The 19,495-nt window shown below is 40.1% G+C and overlaps 1 protein-coding gene across 1 annotated transcript in view; it reads left to right on the top strand.

Annotated features, from left to right (window-relative positions):
- DNAH11 (dynein axonemal heavy chain 11) overlaps positions 1-19,495 on the top strand; it is a 313,899-nt gene that overhangs the window by 265,365 nt on the left and 29,039 nt on the right. Inside the window, 8 exon segments of the mRNA XM_019928507.3 lie at positions 1,591-1,795; positions 2,717-2,881; positions 4,786-4,926; positions 9,882-10,052; positions 13,073-13,195; positions 16,960-17,153; positions 18,326-18,474; positions 19,322-19,449. Coding sequence (XP_019784066.2) covers positions 1,591-1,795; positions 2,717-2,881; positions 4,786-4,926; positions 9,882-10,052; positions 13,073-13,195; positions 16,960-17,153; positions 18,326-18,474; positions 19,322-19,449 — 1,276 coding nt within the window.

Genomic DNA, 19,495 nt, shown 5'->3' with positions numbered 1-19,495 from the left:
CTAGAGCCTCATAGCAGGTTCCTGGCAGGAAAAAGACCACAAAGTAGGCTGGAATTGTTTGATAGAGTTAACATAGTGACTATTTACAAAAAGAATTTGCAGAGCAAAGGGTAAAGGGACCCCAGTAGAGGTGTTAAGGCTACATAGGATTTGCAGCAGCAGGAAGCCCTTACTGACTGTAGGCCTGAAGGTATTACTAGGTCCTCTAAGCAGAGCTATGGAACGGGTCATAGCAGGACATAGCCTTCACCAGACCATGGCCTTGAAGCTGGCAAGATCCTCTGGACCTCTCCCTCCTCCTGTACTGCTGTCTCCCACCAGTTCTTCCATTGGCCAAGCCCATCCAAAACCCGGAGGGCAAGGGAGCCCAGGTGATAACATCTTTAGGGATTAGCTACCAGCATCTGAGGTAGAGAAAAATCAGGCCCTCCCCTCGGCGGGGGAGACCGCATTCATTCATAGCTTTGCTTGCAATTACAGGAACCACATCTATCTAGGTGAAGCAGAACAGAGACTATTAGAAGGCTGCAGGGTGCCATGGCAACTGAGGGGAAGATGCAGCCAGGCTTCAAGGAAGAGGGGAGGAGGCCCAGAACATGCTTCCTTTGTGTTACTCTTTCATCTGAATACTGGTTTACTTCTTCTTTTCTGGGCAACCAGGACGGTCTTTCTCTGCTGCTTGGTTCACCAGCAAGACAGAGTGACTTCAACACGAGCTTAGAGATTCCAGTTCCAACTCTCCCTTCTCTCTGTCCCAATACTAAATCCCAGGAAAGGTTACTCCTGTTGGAACAGCTCAGATGAAATACCTGCTCCTGGGTCCCCGTGGCCAGAGCAACAGGGACACAAAAAGAAGCGTGGTCGCTGAGAGCCCACCCCTGTGTGAGACGGAGCTTGCAAGGATGCTGTCCATGCATCCCACACAACAGGCTTCCTAAAGTTTGCTTCTGAGCCAGTGCCAAAAGTATTAAAACTGAGTAAAGTGCCCAAGGAATTTGTATGTTTTTTATTTTTATTGAAAATTTTGTTACCATTACTCATAGTCACATGACAGGGGCTTAGAAAAAAGAATCACTTCTGCCTAATTTTAAGTGGCTTAAATTAAGCATATTTACGGACAAGTCTGTGTGTATTTTTCATATACACAAATTTTACGTGTGTATGTATATACACACATATATATGTATAGACACACACAAATGCATAGATACTCATTTCAGTTTATCCTTAAAGAATAACAATGTTAAATATAAGATTAATCACAGAAAGCATAATATAGTAAATAAAGCAAGTATTTGTTGTTATAGATTCTTTATATGATTTATTGTGTTTAACTGTTACAGTGACACTCTGAGGTGAGTACTACTATTATCACTGTTTTCCACGTAAGGAAACATAATCATATAGAGTTTCGTGGATCATTTCTATTCCTCCTCTTGCACTTTAGGGAAACAGAGAGTAGATGAAGAATCATAAATCACCTGGTTTTATGGCCTGTATACATTACTAGAATACAGGAATGGAGTGACACCTTCATATCCGTTATGGTGCCTGAGAGTCTCCTGACTGTCTTTGTTATGCCCCCTTTAGGTACATCAAGATTGGGGATAAAGAGTGTGAATTTAACCACAGCTTTCGTCTTATCCTTCACACAAAACTGGCAAATCCTCACTATAAGCCAGAATTGCAAGCTCAGACAACCCTCCTCAATTTCACGGTCACAGAAGATGGTCTGGAAGCCCAGCTGCTGGCAGAGGTTGTCAGTATTGAAAGGCCAGATTTGGAGAAACGTAAGGTAAAAATTGTGAAATCATTCCCCCAACACTTACTCAGTGCACAGATTATAGTGCCAGACACAGGAGTGTAAGATGGGATGCCTGCCCTCCAGGATCTTTCAGTCTAATTGAGAAAACTGAGGGTGTATCTGAACAGTCAAGTAGCAGCTCAAGGGTACTTCTGATAAGTAGTTAGGATTGTGCCACAGGAGATGGGCTAGTTGTAGGTCTTGCTTGATGCAGGGGACTAGGGCAGGCAAAGACGCATACTAGTCATGGAAAGCAGGGCTAGAGAAGCAGGTCCGTGCCCTGGAAGGGTAGAAGGAAGAGAGGGATCTCCTTCCCTCTGCCCAGGGTAGAGAGCTATCTCTTCCTCTGATCAGGGTAGAGAGGGCTCTCTTTCTCTCTGCCCAGGTTATAGAGGAATGTTCCCCAGGCTTCCTCTCCCCAGGTGATTGCCTGGGCCCCTGGGAGTTTTGAACTCTCAAGCTCTGCCTCCAGGAATTAGCTGATTACTACTTAAATGTTCCTGAGAACCCGTGATTGTCTGGATCCTCCCATCTCTGTAGTTTTCAGGGTGGCAGTTGCCCCGTGACCTCAGTTCTCTGATGGGTAAGTAAGGGCTGTTATGTTTAGCTTTTTTCCTGTGTAAGGATGGAAATAATGACTTTTCTGTCTTTCAATTTGAAGCAGAAACCAGAAGTTTCTTCCTGTAGGTTAAATGAATGATATATGGTCATGCTCTGGACCCTGGAATGCAACCAGCTCTTACCATGCCTTCTGAATGTTTTTGTAAAGAATTAAAAAAATTTTTGATTAGTACAATTTTAATGCTACGTGTGTTTCATCATATATGATTGCATGAAATTGATGATTAAGGAAACTCTGCTTAAAAACATGAATTTAATCACCTTTCTCACATTTTGCTTGGTTTGCCTTAGTTGGTTTTGACAAAGCACCAAAATGACTTTAAGATAGAGCTGAAGTATCTGGAGGACGACCTCCTTCTGCGTCTCTCTGAGGCAGAGGGGAGCTTTCTAGATGACACCAAACTGGTGGAGAGCCTGGAGAGAGCAAAGGCCACCGCGGCAGAGGTAGAGTGCAAGGTAGGAAAAGGCAAAGGCTGCCTGGCAGGGTTTAATGCTCTATTTGAATGAAGTGCTCGGGGTGAAAATGTAATCCAACTTGGCCGTTCTCTAAGAGTACTGACACTTCGTGGAATTCAGGTCTTTTCATAAACTGCCCTTAAAAAGTGGACTGTGTGGGGTTCTGAATGGAGATAGAGGTGGTTGAACTTGTGCTTCTCCTAACGCAGCAAAGATCCAATCTTTCAGATTAGACTCTGTCAGGCTATTATTTTTTTCCTGAGTGACTAAATTTGAAGAAAATTGGGCCCTGCTGGCTTATGTAGTCTAAAACCTTAAAAGGCTTAGCCTCCTTTGGGAAACCGACATCCTACAGTCTCACCACAGGCTTCCTGGTCTATTGTACATTTTAGAGAAATACTTAGAGTTGAAGTTTTGTTTACAGGCCTTCAGTGCTGGGAGACTGAGCCAGGGGTGATCTCCTGCTGCTCTCAAATGCATTATTCCCCCGGGAAAGTGACATTTCCTAAAAGCTAGAAAAAAATGTTCGTTTAGTCGACTTCCTGCTGAATGTCCAACATGTGTCCCAGTGTGCCTTCTGCATGCACCTTGGACGTTCACAAATGGCCACTAGCCCTTAAAATGCTGATGTTTCAAAATGAGAGGAACCCTCATTTGCTTTCTGGAGTATCCTCATTACTAAGTAATGTATTAATTACCCAGCCAAGGCTGTGTCACCACACATCCAATATATTTGTCTTAGTTTAAGCGAGGAAATGGAATCCCAGGTTACTCTATCCTTTTAAGTAAGTGAATTCCAGGTGGCTGCTAAATGGTAAAGATTAGAGCAATTAAGTAAATTAGGTCTTAGCTTTGAAGTTAACTTCTCACCGTCTCTTAAAATGTCTCTTCCTATCTTCCTAATATATTGCCATTTTGGGACTTCCCTCTCTCCTCTACATTTTCTTTATTTTCTTTTACATACAAGTATGATGAATCAAGCCTATAAAAAAAAGGTTGGACATGGGCTTCCCTGGTGGCGCAGTGGTTGGGAGTCTGCCTGCCAATGCAGGGGACACAGGTTCGTGCCCCGGTCCGGGAGGGTCCCGCATGCCGCGGAGCGGCTGGGCCCGTGAGCCATGGCCGCTGGGCATGTGCGTCTGGAGCCTGTGCTCCACGGCGGGCGGGGCCACAGCAGTGAGAGGGCCATGTACCGCAAAAAAAAAAAAAAAAAAAAAAAAGGTTGGACAAATACTGTATCTTATAAAGCCGTAGGACCAGCAGTAATCCTAGACAGAAGAGATTTGTGTCTTGAATAAAAATGAATATGTTAGTTGATGATGGTGTGCGTGTTTAATTATCACTCTGAATGTACCCAGAGGCTCATACAAAGATAAACTGAATGGAACTATATGAGCATATGGATGAGCTGGTGCAAAGTCAGAAGTAGGCAGTCACGAGTCTTTCTATAAAGGCTTTTTAGTAAGCACGGCTGTTGGGTATTTTACTGACCTTGGCTGCTTTTGTATACCTTGTTGACTAATAAAGTTATTGGCATTGAATTGACCCAGCAGACTTTCCAGAGCTATCCCTGGGAGGTGATATAGCTGGGTTATTAACCCCCGAAAGAGAGAGGGGAGGCAGGAAGGTGACATTACTCAGAATAAATTCTGTAGAAGCAAAAACAATCAGGTTTGTTTACTCTGTTATCATGAACACAGCTAGAGTTATGTCCATTCTCACTTAAAACTCAGCTTATAAAAAGATTACTTTAAAATATGAATTTTATGATTTTAGAAAAGCCCAAGCACAGAGATGCCATACATGTTATCCATTTTAACACTACTAATTTCTCATTTCAGATATGTCCCTTTCATCACATAGACAATATGACAAGTTACTTATGTTGTCTGATCCCACCATAGGTGATTGAAGCTAAAGAAAATGAAAGAAAAATCAACGAGGCCCGACAGTGTTACAGACCAGTGGCAGCAAGAGCATCTCTGCTTTATTTTGTTATTAATGACCTCAGAAAAATCAACCCCATCTATCAATTCTCTTTGAAGGTAATGATGACTAGACTAAGAAAAAATTTAAACTTGAGGAGTTCAACTTGTTTCTGGAAGTTTAAAATTTATTTTTAAGCAATCAGTGCATACAGTAAGGAGTCTCCAGGACCTAGCTAGCAAAAAAAAACAAGACAAAGAAAAAATCCTCACTTTTCTCAGTAACTTTCATTTATAATTTTCAGTAAGGCTTTGAGATAATTAAACTATGCAACATCACAGTACATAGTTTTTGTTCTTAAGCAGAGTCTTAAGGAGTTTAATATATATAAGGGAATTCTCCTGGAGGCTCCTCTACTTTCCTTATGAAAGTGTACATGTTTCATAAAAAGATTTCATAAAAAGTGAGAATAACTATTGATTGAGCCACTGTTACATGCAAGGCACTTTCATACTTTGGTGCATCTTATGCCTGAAACATCTCATTAAAGTATACTATTATATCCCTATTTAAAAAACGAACATGTTCAGATTTTAAATAAATTGCCAAAGAATTCACATTTCATAATTGTAAGAGTCAGGATTTGAACCAAAGGCTGATTCCAAAGCCTATGCTCTTTACTTTGTACCATTCTGCCTCTGGGCAGTGTTCATTCATTCTATCATTCAGTTTTTAAACAAACAGCTATTGAGATCAATGATAGTGCCGGATGCTGTGCTGGTTACTGAGTGTACAGTTTGGAAAACACGGATATGAGTGGAGATGTGTAGTTGTGTGTGTGTGTATAAAAGTGACAAATACAATGCGAGAGAACAGTAGGGATGGAGGGGCTGTTTTACTGGGGGCTCAGGGAAGGCCTCAGAGGAAGTGAGATTATAGCTGATTCCTAAAGGTTACAGAGGATTTGGCCATGTAAAGAGTGTTTGGAGAAAGAAAGGATGTGTGAGATGGGAAAGAGTTTTCGAGATTCCAGGTGAATGAATCTATGTGGCTGGAGGGTAATGAGAGAGGGAGAAGATGGAAAGACATGAGTCCTGAGAGGTAGGAGGGTCTAGATCACATGAGGTCTATGCTGGGGAGTTTGGATTATAGCGTGTGGGCAAAAAGAAGCCATTGAAAGGCTGTAAGCAGATGACTGCCATGATGGCAGAAGACTCAGAAGTGAATAGACTTATGGTTTGAAGCTAGAATAATCAGCCCTTGGAGATGGATTGGATATGGGGAAAAATAAAGAGGAAGAGGCACGAATAACTAGCGAGTGTCTAGTAATGTGAAACACGTGCAGAAATTCTGAGAAGCACAGTGGGATTGGATTTTAGAACAGCTGCAGGGTAGAAGGAGAAAAATTAAACCGCCCAGGAATACTCAACTACCAAAACTAGGCTAAGGTATTACAAGGAAAGAAAACTACAGAGCAGCCCCCGCCAGCATAATCTATTATGCTCACGTGGGATTTATGCCAGGAATGCAAGTTGGTTAAACATGAAAAAACCACACAGTGTAATTCTTCAGATTAATAGAATAAAAAAGAGAAAAATCATATAATAATTTCAATGGATACAGACAAAGAACTTGACAAATTTCAACACCTGGTTAAAAAAGAAAAAAAAAGAAACTGAGCAAACTGGGAATAGATGGTAACTTCTCTGTGTGATAAAGGGCATCTGTAAAAATTTTCAGCTAACATTATACTTCATGTTGAAAAATTGAATGCTTTCCCCTAAGATCAGGAGCAAAACGATGATATCTTCTCTTAACACTTCTATTCAGTACTGCACTGGAGGTTATAGCCAGTGAAGTAATACAATAAAAGACACAGAAATTTTAAAAGAAGAAGAAAAACTGTCTTTTTTTTTTCACAGATGACCTGACCAGGTGTGTAGAAAATCATAAGAAATCTACAAAAAAGCTGAAGTGAGTTTTTAGCAAGATGGCAGGATATAAAGTCAATATACAAAATTCATTGTATTTCTATATATGAGGAACAAACAACTGAAAAATAAAAGTAGTACCTCAATACTGTTTACAATAGCATCCAAAATCTTGGAACTCTTAGGGATGATTTTAACAAAACAAATACAAATCTGCATACTAAAAGCTACAAAACATTGTTAAGAAAATTAAAGGAGGTCTAACTAAATGGTGAGAGAGACCATGTTTATGGCTTGGAGCAGTCAATATTATTAAGATTTCAGTTCTCTCCAAATTAATCTATAGTTTTAATTCAGTCTTAATCAAAATCCAAGAAGGCTTTTTTGTAGAAATTGGCAAACTGATTCTAAAATTTGTGTAGAAATGCAGAGTATTTAAAAAATAACTAAATAATGAAAAAGAAGAACGAATGTGGAAGACTTACAGTACATGATTTCGAGACTTATTACACTGATTGGCCTAAAGAAACATTTACTGATCAATGGCGCAGAATAGACAGTCCAGCAGCAGACCCACAAATGTATGGTCAACTGATTTTTTGCAGTGAATGCCAAGACAATTCAATGAGGAGGGGATAGTTTTTACAAGTGGTGCTGGGACGACTGGATATCCACGTGGAATAAAAAGAACCTCAGCCACTACATTACTCTAGATACAAAATGAGCTCAAAATGAATAAGGTAAACTATAAAATTTCTAGGAGAACAATAGAAGAAAATGTTTGGGCTTTGGGTTAGGCAAAGATTTATTCTTAGGATACCAGAGAAAGAAAAAAATTGATAAATTGCACCTTATCAAATTAAAAATTTATCGTCTTGAAAAGACATGAAGAAAATGAAAAGACAAGCCATAGACCAGTAAGTTATTTCCAATACACATGTTTAACAAAGAACTTATATCAGAATAGAAAACTCAATAGTAAGACAATGAAATTAAAAAAATAGAAAGGTTTGTGCATGTATACTAAGACATAAGTATTGCCCACAAGCACATTTTTAAGATGCTCAGCAGACATCAGAGAAATGCAAAGTAAAAGCAGAATGACGTATTACCGTATACCCAGTAGAATGGCTAAGATTTTACAAGACTGTCAGTAACAAGTGTTAGCACCGATGTGGTACTGCAACTCTTTCATGTTGCTGGTGGGGATGCAAAGTGTTAAAACCATTTTGGAAAACAATTTGTTGGTTTCTCATAATGTTATACATACACTTACAAAATGATCCTAAAATTTTTACTCTAAATATTTACCCAAAGGAAATGAAAACATATGTGCACTCAAAAACAAAGTACTACAAGTACATACTTATATGATCCTAAAATGAATCTGGTGTGACAGAAACATTCGGCAGTGGGCAGGGGTAGGTGTCGTGGTGGGAACGGATTGCAGCGAGGCACATGAGAACTTCTGGCGGGGGGTGACATGAATAGAACGTTTCTACATTTTGATTGCAGGGATTGTTACGGAAGTATATACATTTGTCAAAACTCGAGCTGTATACTTAATGGTGCATTTTATTGTGTGTAAATTAAAAATTGATTTTAAAATGTAAATATTAAATGAGTACTTTGTTAATACCTTCTTACTAATATTTACTATATGTCTGTCATTGTAGGGTTTTACTTTCAGTCAAATATACATAATTCAAGGCCAATCAGTCTGTAGTCTTTGGCCCCTGTCCACCAGTCAAAAATTTTAATATTTTATATCTATTTATAGATATAGATATTTAGATATATTTACCTATGTGTTTAAATATATGTATATATATGGAAAAATCTATTCAGCCCCATTGTTACCAAGGCATGAAATGGAGTAAGAAAGAAATATTGAGTGATTTTAAAAAGAACAAGATAATCAAAGGGGATCACAAAAGTACATGGGTGGAATAATAGAAACAAAAAAATAACCTGTTAAAAAATGGGCAAAGAACTTGAATAGACATTTTTCCAAAGAAGACATACAAATGACCAACAAGCATTTGAAAAGATGTTCAACATCACTAATGTTTAGGAAAATGCAAATCAAAATCGCAATGAGATACCATTTCACAACTATTAAGATAGCTACAAGATTAAAAAAAAGGAAAAGAAAGAAAATACCAAGTGTTGGCAGCTATCTGGAGAAATTGGAACCCTTTTGAACTGTTGGTAGGATTGTAAAATGGTGCAATTACTTTGGGAAACAATATGACAGTTCTTTAAAAAAAAATTGCCATATGATTCAGCAGCTCCACTTCTGGACGTATACCCAAAACAATTGAAATACTCTCAAAGAGATACTTGTACACCCATGTTCATAGCATCATTCACGACAGACAAAAGGTGGAAGCAAACCAAATGTCCGTCACTGGATGAACAGATAAATTAAAATGTTGTACGTACACACAATGGAATATTATTTAGCCTTAAAACAGAAGGCTAAATTCTGACACATGCTACAGCATAGATTAACGTTGAAGACATTATATGAAGTGAAACAAGCCTGTCACAATAAGACAAATACTGTATAATTCCACTATATTAGGTATCTAGAGCAGTCAAACTTATAGAAACAGAATGTAGAACAGTGATTGCCAAGGACTGGGGGGAGAAGGAATAGGGAGTTATAATTAAATGAGTTTTTTAAATGAGTTGTTGTTTAACAGTGTTTCAGTTGTTCAAGAAGAAAACATTTTGGAGATTGGTTGTACCACAGTGTGAAAATACCTAATACTACTTAACGGTACACTTAAAACTATTAAGACAGTAAATTTACACTTTGGGTATTTTACCACAATTAAAAATAAAAATATAAAATTTTTAAAAGCGCATGGGTAGAAGAAGAGAGGACAGTGCAATTCAATTGGTCAGGGAGGAAATGTAGGTAGATTTTATGAAATAATGTTAAAAATAATAGTAATGATAGCAAACTTTGAATGAGCACTTACCATGTGCCGGAAGCTGTTCTAAGAGCTCACAGAATCCTTGTAAAACCCGTCCTGTTCTCTCTCCCCATAGATAAACTGTAGCCTGTGTGCCTGAGACTAGCTAGACATCCAGCCACCAGTTGTCACCCTTTAACGGTCACTTGTATTCCCCAGGCTTTCAACATGCTGTTCCACAGAGCCATCGAGCAGGCTGACAAGGTAGAGGACATGCCAGGACGCATCTCAGTCCTGACCGAGAGCATCACCCACGCCGTCTTCCTCTACACCAGCCAGGCGCTGTTTGAGAAGGACAAACTCACCTTCCTGTCCCAGATGGCTTTTCAGGTAAGGAAATCGGTCACTCAAAAGCAGCCCCAGAACCAAAGTCACGCATCTCTGTTTATTATGTACTGCTGCTGAAGTGAAGTTTTTTTGGAAGCTCTTCGCAGCATGAGGAGAGTTTCCGTTTCGCAGAGGGAACTTGGGCATATGACAAACTGCTAGTAGGTCAGGGTGCACTGGCTTGGGTGGGTTTGCACTTTGGGCAGCCACATCAGCTGTCATCCTGAAAAACAGGTCAATGAGGCATTGGCCTCACCTTCCCAGGTCCTGTACAGACCTCCCAGGTACTGCCGGGGAGTTCCTTGGAGAGAATCTCAAGCTCAGCTTTCCAGATCTGAGTGCCCCTAGGAGATTTTCAGAGCCCCTTTAAAAAACAGTGAATGCGTGAAGGGAGCTCCACATTTCACGCTCCTAACTTCAGTGAGACCTACTACCCTTTTACTCTTTTTGATGTGGACTTCTGCAATAGATTCTGTTTAAATAAAAGTGCCCGTGATGAGAAAGAAACATTGAGGACCACATTCCTAGATGAAATAAGAATGTGGTCCTTTTATTAGTTCATTTACTGTATAACTTTTTCTATCAGTTCAAATTGTGATGAAAGATGTCATTTCTTTTGTGTCCTCCCAAGTGCCTTGCTCAAAGAAGGCATTTTAAAATACCCGCAGTTCAGGGAGATCAGCACGGTGCCTTGTGACCACCTAGAGGGGTGGGGTAGGGAGGGTGGGAGGGAGACGAAAGAGGGAGGGGATATTGGGCTATATGTATGCATATAGCTGATGCACTTTGTTATACAGCAGAAACTAACACACCATTGTAAAGCAATTATATGCCAATAAAGATGTTAAAAAAATAAATAAAATGAAATAAAATAAAATACCTGCTGTTAATAGTGATAAATTAGCACTTCTTTCAATACTTTTGGTATTAATAGATTCCTTTGGGTTAAAAAAGTAATATATGGGTGTAATCATTTTATAATGTATGTGATAAACAGGAGTAATGCATTACAAAACAAAATTTTTCTTTTCAGTTTTCTCCCAATTTTATTGAGATATAGTTGACACATGACGTATTATGTGTTCAGTGTGATGATCTTATATATGTATATGTTATGAAATGATTACCCAATAAGTGTAGTTAACATTCGTCACCGTACATAGTTACATTTTTTTTTCCATGATGAGAACTTTTAAGATCTACTCTTCTAGCAACTTTCGAATATACAGTACAGTAATGTTAACTATAGTCACCGTGCTGTACATGACATCCCAGGACTTATGTTATAACTGGAAGTTTATACCTTTTGACTAGCTTCATCCATTTCTACACCCCTCAGCACCCACCTCTGACAACCACCAGTTTGTTCTCTGTATCTGCGATTCTGTTTTTTAAGATTTCACATAAAAGTGAGATCATACAGTGTTTATCTTTCTCTGTGTGACTTTTTTCCTTAGCATAATGCCCTAAAGGTCCATCCTTACTGTTGCAAATGACAGGATCTCCTTCGTTTTATGGCTGAATAATATTCCATTGTATATATGTGTGTACATATGTATACATTATACACGCACACGCACACATATATATACCACATTTTCTTCATCCATTCATCCATATATGGACACTTAGGTTGTTTTTATGACTTGGCTATTGTAAATAATGCTGCAATGAACATAGTACAGATATCTTTTTGAGATAGTGATTTCATTTCCTATGAATATACACCCAGAAGTAGAACTGCTGGATTCTGTAATAGTTGTAGTTTTAATTTTTTGAGGAACCTCCGTACAATTTTCCATAGTAGCCACACCAATTTACATTCCCACCAACAGTGTACACATCCTCACCAGCATTTGTTCGTCTCTTGTCTTTTTGCTAATAGCCATCCTAACAGGTGTGAGGTGATACCTCATGTGGTTTTAATTTGCATTTCCCTGATGATTCGTGATGTTGAGCACTTTTTCATGTTATCTGTCAGCCGTTCATATGCCTTCTTTGGTAGAATGCCTATTCAGTTCCTCTGCCCATTTTTTAATCAGATTATTTGTGGGTTTTGCTGAATTTTTTGTGTTTATACATATTGTTCATGAACAGTAATGGACCAGGGATGATAAAACATGACATGCATACACATGCGTGCACATCTATTTAAAACTTCTTTTTAGAATATCTAGATAAATTATAATCTATCTGAAATACTGACAGTCTACATAAATCAAAGCTTCATATATATTTGGACAATTTCTTGTGTGTTGAAATAAATCAAATTGAATTAAGAAAAATTATCCAATAAGATATTTTGATACATGTTACCACCCATAATGCATTTTGAAAATATCTAGAATTTTTAAGTAGCACAAACCTCAAACATTTTACCTGCTTAATTTTATAAGGTGTTACAGTTTTTATGAGGAAATTAGAAATATGTCATTTGTGCCCTCCACTCAAGTGTTTTATGGACTCCTTAACAATTCTGTAACCAGAATGTCTAAAGTTTCAGTTTGTGATGTGTTTGCTTAGTTGTATCTGTAAAACAGCAATTTCCAGTTTTTCTCAGCATAATCTCCCATATAAGAAAAATCTTTTATACATCTTGCAGTTTATTGGATACAATTTCTATACCAGGACTAACTTACAATACTAGTTTTACCTTTTGTTTAGTAATTCAATCCATTGTCATCTGAGGCTTTCTCAATTTGTATAACAAGTTTCAAGACAAGTTTGCTCTAAGGGTAGAAGGCTAAATATGAAAGCATATTTCAAATATGCTGCTAATAGGCACGGGTATTAAAATTGAAATAAACCAGGCTTCGTAATTATTTGCTATTCGATTTCCAATCAAGATTTTGAGATCACGAGCATAATCTGAGATTCCTTATTTCAACTACAGAGCAGATATATATCTATAGGAATTCTCAGAAGGCTTACTTCTGTCTGTTCAATCATATCTATTAAGTGGTGACTGCGTCCTCGATTTTGATGCAAGCCAAATGACCTTTTCAATTTTGTGTACTCTCAAGATTTTGCTGAGAAAGAAAGAGATAGATCCTCTTGAATTGGATTTCCTGCTTCGATTCACAGTTGAATATGCTTACAAGAGTCCTGTTGACTTCCTAACTAATCAGTCATGGAGCGCTATTAAGGTATGTTAGGAACATGATTTTTCAGTTGCTAAATCTTGTTTCAAATCTCTGTTCTCTAAGATGTAGAAATGTAGTTTAAAAAATAACAGGTGATATACACCATTTCCATTGTAGACATATGCTATCTTTAATTTTTTGAAGAACTTCCCATACTCTTTTCCACAGTGGCTGCACCAATTTACATTTCCACAAACATCTACTAGTTTCCCTTTTCTTATTTGGAAGTAAAGGAACTTGTGACCTATTTATGGATGGGAAAGTTGTTAATAAATATGTATAATGTATAGGACCTTTGGTTAAAGTTGAGGAATATATTGGGTTGGCCAAAAGATTCATTCGTTTTTTTCCGTAAATGGCTCTGGTAGCACTTAGTTGTCTTTAACTTCATTCAAAACCATTTCGTTAGATCGTATGTGACAGCTGTCATATCAGTGTGCATTTTAAAAAGAAGACTTATCGGGCTTCCCTGGTGGCGCAATGGTTAAGAATCTGCCTGCCAGTGCAGGAGACACGGGTTCGAGCCCTGGTCCTGGAAGATCCCACATGCCTCAGAGCTACTAAGTCCGTGCGCCACAACTACTGGGCATGCGCTGTAGAGCCCGTGAGCCACAACTACTGAAGCCTGTGTGCCTAGAGCTCGCGCTCTGCAACAAGAGAAGCCACCGCAATGAGAAGCCCGTGCACCGCAACAAAGAGTGGCTCCCGCTCACCGCAACTAGAGAAAGCCTGCTCGCAGCAACGAAGACCCAACGCAGTGAAAAATAAATAAATTAATTAACTAATTAATTTTAAAAAAGACTTATCAGAATTGGTGAATCTGGGGCTTCCCTGGTGGCGCAGTGGTTAGAATCCGCCTGCCAATGCAGGGGACATGGGTTCGAGCCCTGGTCCGGGAAGATCCCACATGCCGGAGAGCAACTAAGCCCGTGTGCCACAACTACTGAGCCTGTGCTCTAGAGCCCATGAGCCACGACTACTGAGCCTGTGCGCCACAACTACTGAATCCCACGTGCCTAGAGCCCGTGCTCTGCAACAAGAGAAGCCACCGCCATGAGAAGCCCACGCACCACAACAAAGAGTAGCTCCTGCTCGCCACAACTAAAGAAAGCCTGCGTGCAGCAATGAAGACCCAACAAAGCCAAAAGGAAATTAATTAATTATTCAAAATTGGTGAATTTTTGTGTAGCCATTTTAATATTAAAGTTGGAAGAAAAAAAGCAACATTTTCAGCATATTATGCTTTATTATTTCCAGAAAGGTAAAAATGCAACCGAAATGAAAAAAGAGATTTGTGCAGTGTATGGAGAAGGTGCTGTGACTGATCGAACGTGTCAAAAGTGGTTTGCAAAGTTGCATGCTGGAGATTTCTTGCTGGACGATGCTCCACAGTCGGGTAGACCAGTTGAAGTTGATAGTGATCAAATTGAGACATTAATTGAGGACAATCAACATTATACCATGTGGGAGATAGCCGACATACTCAAAATACCCAAATCAAGCGTTGAAAATCATTTGCACCAGCTTGGTTATGTTAATTGCTTTAATGTATGGGTTCTACATAAGTTAAGCAAAAAAAACCTTCTTGACCATATTTCCCCAAGCGATTCTCTTCTTAAACGTAATGAAAATGTTCCGTTTTTAAAACAAATTGTGACGGGTGGTGAAAAGTGGATACTGTACAGTAATGTGGAACGGAAGAGATCGTGGGGCAAGTGAAATGAGCCACCACCAACCATACCAAAGGCCGGTCTTACTTCATCCAAAGAAGGTGATGTGTATATGGTGGGATTGGAAGGGAGTGTCCTCTATTATGAGCTCCTTCCGGAAAACCAAACGATTAATTCCAACAGGTACTGCTCCCAATTAGACCAACTGAAAGCAGCACTCAATGAAAAGCATCCAGCATTAGTCAACAGGAAACGCATAATCTTCCATCAGGACAACGCAAGAACGCATGTTTCTCTGATGACCAGGCAAAAACTGTTACAGCTTGGCTGGGAAGTTCTGATTCATCAGCCGTATTCACCAGACATTGCACCTTCGGATTTCCATCTTTACAAAATTCTCTTAACGGAAAAATTTTCCATTCCCTGGAAGACTGTAAAAGGCACCTGGAACAGTTCTTTGTTGAAAAAGATAAGAGTTTTGGGAAGATGGAATTATGAAGTTGCCTGAAAAATGGCAGAAGGTAATAGAACAAAAGGGTGAATACGTTGTTCAATAAAGTTCTTGGTGAAAATGAAAAATGTGTCCTTTATTTTTACTTAAAAAACAAAGGCACTTTTTGGTCAACCCAATGAATAATCTTTTTTCAGTTGACCTGCATCTAGTTTCTTTATTTTGTTTTCTTTTTTATAATATTTCTCTGCTTTTTCAAAATAGTTTTGTTAATTTATACAGCAATATAATAATTTACTGTAATTGTAAAATGTTTAAGCAGAGCAGAATGCTGTAGAGGAAAAAGTGGTAGTATTCTTCAACCCCAGTCATCAATCCTTATTCCATTTTTCTGTTAGAAGATCCTATTATTAAAAGTTTATTCTCTGAGGCTCTGGAATTCCTCAGAGATGCTCATCATAAGCTAAGTTTCACCCTACTCTTTTTTTCTAAAGCAGAAACATTTCTATGTATTAAAAATAACTATGTTCTTCCTTATTTTTATAGTGCGTTTAGATTTTTTTTAAATATTGGTTTGTCTGCGTGGGCTCTTCGCCGCAGCGCACGGGCTTCTCTCTAGTTGTGGCGTGCGGGTTTTCTCTTCTCAAGTTGTGGCGCACGGGCTCCAGGACACGTGGGCTCTGTAGTTTGCGGTAAGCAGGCTCAGTGGCCCCGTGGTATGTAGGATCTTAGTTCCCCGACCAGGGGTTGAACCTGCGTCCCCTGCATCGGAAGGCAGATTCTTTACCGCTGGACCACCAGGGAAGTCCCCTAGGGTTTTTTGTTTTTTTTTTTTTTTTTTTTTTTTTTGCGGTACGCGGGCTTCTCACTGTTGTGGCCTCTCCCATTGCGGAGCACAGGCTCCAGACGTGAAGGCTCAGCGGCCATGGCTCACGGGCCCAGCCGCTCCGCGGCATGTGGGATCTTCCCGGACCGGGGTACGAACCCGTATCCCCTGCATGGGCAGGCAGACTCTCAACCACTGCGCCACCAGGGAAGCTCTAGGTTTTATTTTTTAATAGCATTTTTAATTAGATTATTACTTTAGAATTACAAGTTCAAGTTCAGTTGTGTATCAGTCAGGCTCTCGGCAGAAAACAAATGGCACATGAAAGTGTGATTTTTAAGAAAAGTTGAACAAAGAGTATATCTTTATAATATGGGAATAAAGATGAGGGGACAAACCAGGGATGGGGATGGGAAAAGGTAGAAAAGGGGCAGTTACTGAAACTACTGAGAAATGAAGTTATGGGAGAGAGCCTACCTTTGGAACCTGTGGCATTCTGTAAAGAAACATAGCCGCTGCCAAACTATGTCACCACAGGAAAGAGCTGGGGAAGAAATACCCTCGCCTCTCTTCTCCAGCCCTTTTGCCAGTGGTTCCTATTGGTCAAACCCAACCAGGCCAGAGAATCAGGGAGCTTTGTTCAAGCCATCCTTAGCAATCGCCCTCTTTGCAGGGCAGGAAAGGGTACAGAGTAAATCTAGAGAGGAAACAAACACTATCCAGCACAAGTTACTTACACAGGGTTTGATACATTCATCTTTATGTCAAACTCAAAGCTATTCTACACCCCATTCCCATCTGTTCCCCTACTGTATTACAGGCAGTAGCCCTCATGGAAGAGTTCCAAGGCCTAGACCGAGATGTGGAAGGATCAGCGAAGCAGTGGAGGAAGTGGGCAGAATCCGAGTGTCCAGAAAAAGAAAAGTTACCACAAGAGTGGAAGAAGAAAAGTTTAATACAGAAGCTGATTATTTTGAGAGCAGTGCGCCCTGACAGAATGACACATGCTCTCAGGTGGGCGCAGTTAGCACTTCGGGAAATGCAAGTTAACCTAGAGGACACTTTGTCTTAAGGACTACAAGTATCTGGTGGACGTGTCTATGGTTCATGTTCATGAAAAGTGATTTCTGCAGAAATTTTTATACTGCAATCACTACTTGTGTTCAAATCTGCTAACATTGAACAGTGTGCTAGTCTGTCGGCAGACTGAACGTATTCTTCCTGAAAAGCTTAATTCTGAAAGCAATAGGGGAAACAGGGAACCTATGGAAATATTCTAGGAAGAGAGCGGGCAGAGTTCAGAGGCCAGGAACGTGCATTACCCAAGTGTGATTCCCATTGTTTATATTTAGAGCGGCCCTTTGGCTCCAGAGATTTTGCACATCAAACAAAAAATGAATGCCTTTCGTGGATTCACTCATAGTCCTATAACTTTACAACCAACAGGATTTAAAAGCAGAAATGCCTGCCTACCTCTTGGTTTAAGTGTCCCTTTCCTTTGCCCTTTTGGCTCCTAAATGGTAATACGGTGCTTAATTCTAATTTGAATTCAACAGTCAAAGAGTTCCCAGGTTCCTTCCCTAGCGAGCTGCTTTTTTGTCAGCAGCATTCACTAGCCTCAGGTTTTCTTCCTTGGCTTTGTCTGTTCAGCCTATTTTCCCTCTGCAGAAGCCCCCGCCACACCCTACTTTACAAGTTAATTCTGTTTAGTCGTCCTTACTTTCTGCTAAATCTGATGCTGCTGGCAAATAATCCCTGCTTAATTGAGCTTCCCTGTGTTAGAAACACCCCAAAAAGCATTTGTATATTCATGAGAAGCCCAACAGGCTGGAAAATTGCACTGTGGCAAATCTAATGAACTGTTAATAAGTAACGGGGGCTCTGGCAGGGGATTTGGGGGATACAAAACCATATGCAGGCTTTGGATGGTTCTCAGAGGAGAGTCTCGGTAGACCCCCAGAATGGAAGGTAGGCTTCTGATTTTCAGAGCTTCTAAAGCGGAGAGGGATTTCACGGACTCAACTGCATAAATCTAGTGTGGGTTCGTATTGTCATTCTTACAAAACATCTCGTGTAATAAACATAGTTTGCTTCCTTCCCGTGCCTGTGGTTTAAGCTGATTCACGCTGTGACACATTTCAAGGTCAGAGGCGCTGATCCTCTCTTTGGCATTATTCTTTTTACAGGAATTTCGTGGAGGAAAAACTGGGTACGAAGTATGTGGAGAGAACCAGATTGGACTTAGTTAAAGCATTTGAAGAAAGCAGCCCAGCCACCCCAGTATTCTTCATCCTCTCCCCAGGGGTAGATGCCCTTAAAGACCTAGAGATCCTCGGTGAGTGGCCGGGAGGCTGGCCACCCAGCCCTGCCTCTCACCCGTCGCCAACGCAGCCTTCCTTTCAGCTCATAGTTATCTTAGTTGCTTTTTTCTTTTCTTTCTCATTTGTTGGAGATTGAGTGTATGGAAAATGTAAGGTTAATAACACTGTAGTCTGGAGAAATGTTTAAATGGAACATTCCTCCGGTTGGCATAATGCAAGTTTCTTTTGTACTGTTCTCCACCTTTTGACTAGATGAGGGCCAGAGGGCAATTTTCTCCATGCTCTTGTAATCTTGTGCCCCCTGTGACTAAATAATGGTCATTAGAGCAAGCCTATTTGATTGTGAAAGGCACTGTCGCTTTGTGCTTTGGATTACTATCCCCCACGACCTGCACGGAGAATTCCAGGTTAATAGAGCTGTGACCTGACTGTGCGGGATTCAAGCACAGCTTCACAAGGTGAGGGGCTCCTGCATTTACCCAATGAGCCAATCCGGTCAAAAAATGATGTGATATCTACCCCATGTTGCTCCTTTTCATGAGGGCAATGCTTTGCTACTCCTGCAAGAGTTTGTAAAGCTGGGTAACAATGCTTGCCATCTATCAAAATGTCAAAAGCTTTATTACCACAAAACCAGAGGAACTGATTTCCATAGGTTTTGCTAATGCTTGTGAGGAGGCAGCTGTTGAGAGCTTGAAATCATGCTTGTTGAAACGACAGAGGTTCAGTTTGGATTCTTCAGGCAAGTGACCTGGAAGGTGGCGGCAGTAACCACAGATGGACATCCGACCACAGGATTTCAGACTCTTCTCACCTCTCCTTGGTTCACTTTTCCTCTCGCCATGTTGTGTCCTCCCACAGGCAAAAGACTTGGGTTTACAACTGACTCGGGAAAATTCCACAATGTGTCTTTAGGACAAGGTCAGGAGATGGTGGCAGAAATGGCCCTGGAGAAAGCTTCCCGAGGAGGACACTGGGTCATACTCCAAGTGAGTAATTACGTTTTCCTGAAAACACTGAGAGTGAACACGGACG

This window comes from Tursiops truncatus, chromosome 9 (assembly GCF_011762595.2).
Source record: "Tursiops truncatus isolate mTurTru1 chromosome 9, mTurTru1.mat.Y, whole genome shotgun sequence".
In the NCBI taxonomy this organism is placed as follows: Eukaryota; Metazoa; Chordata; class Mammalia; order Artiodactyla; family Delphinidae; genus Tursiops; species Tursiops truncatus.
Note: the sequence above shows the minus strand (reverse complement) of the source record. Positions and strands in the feature narration are given on the sequence as shown.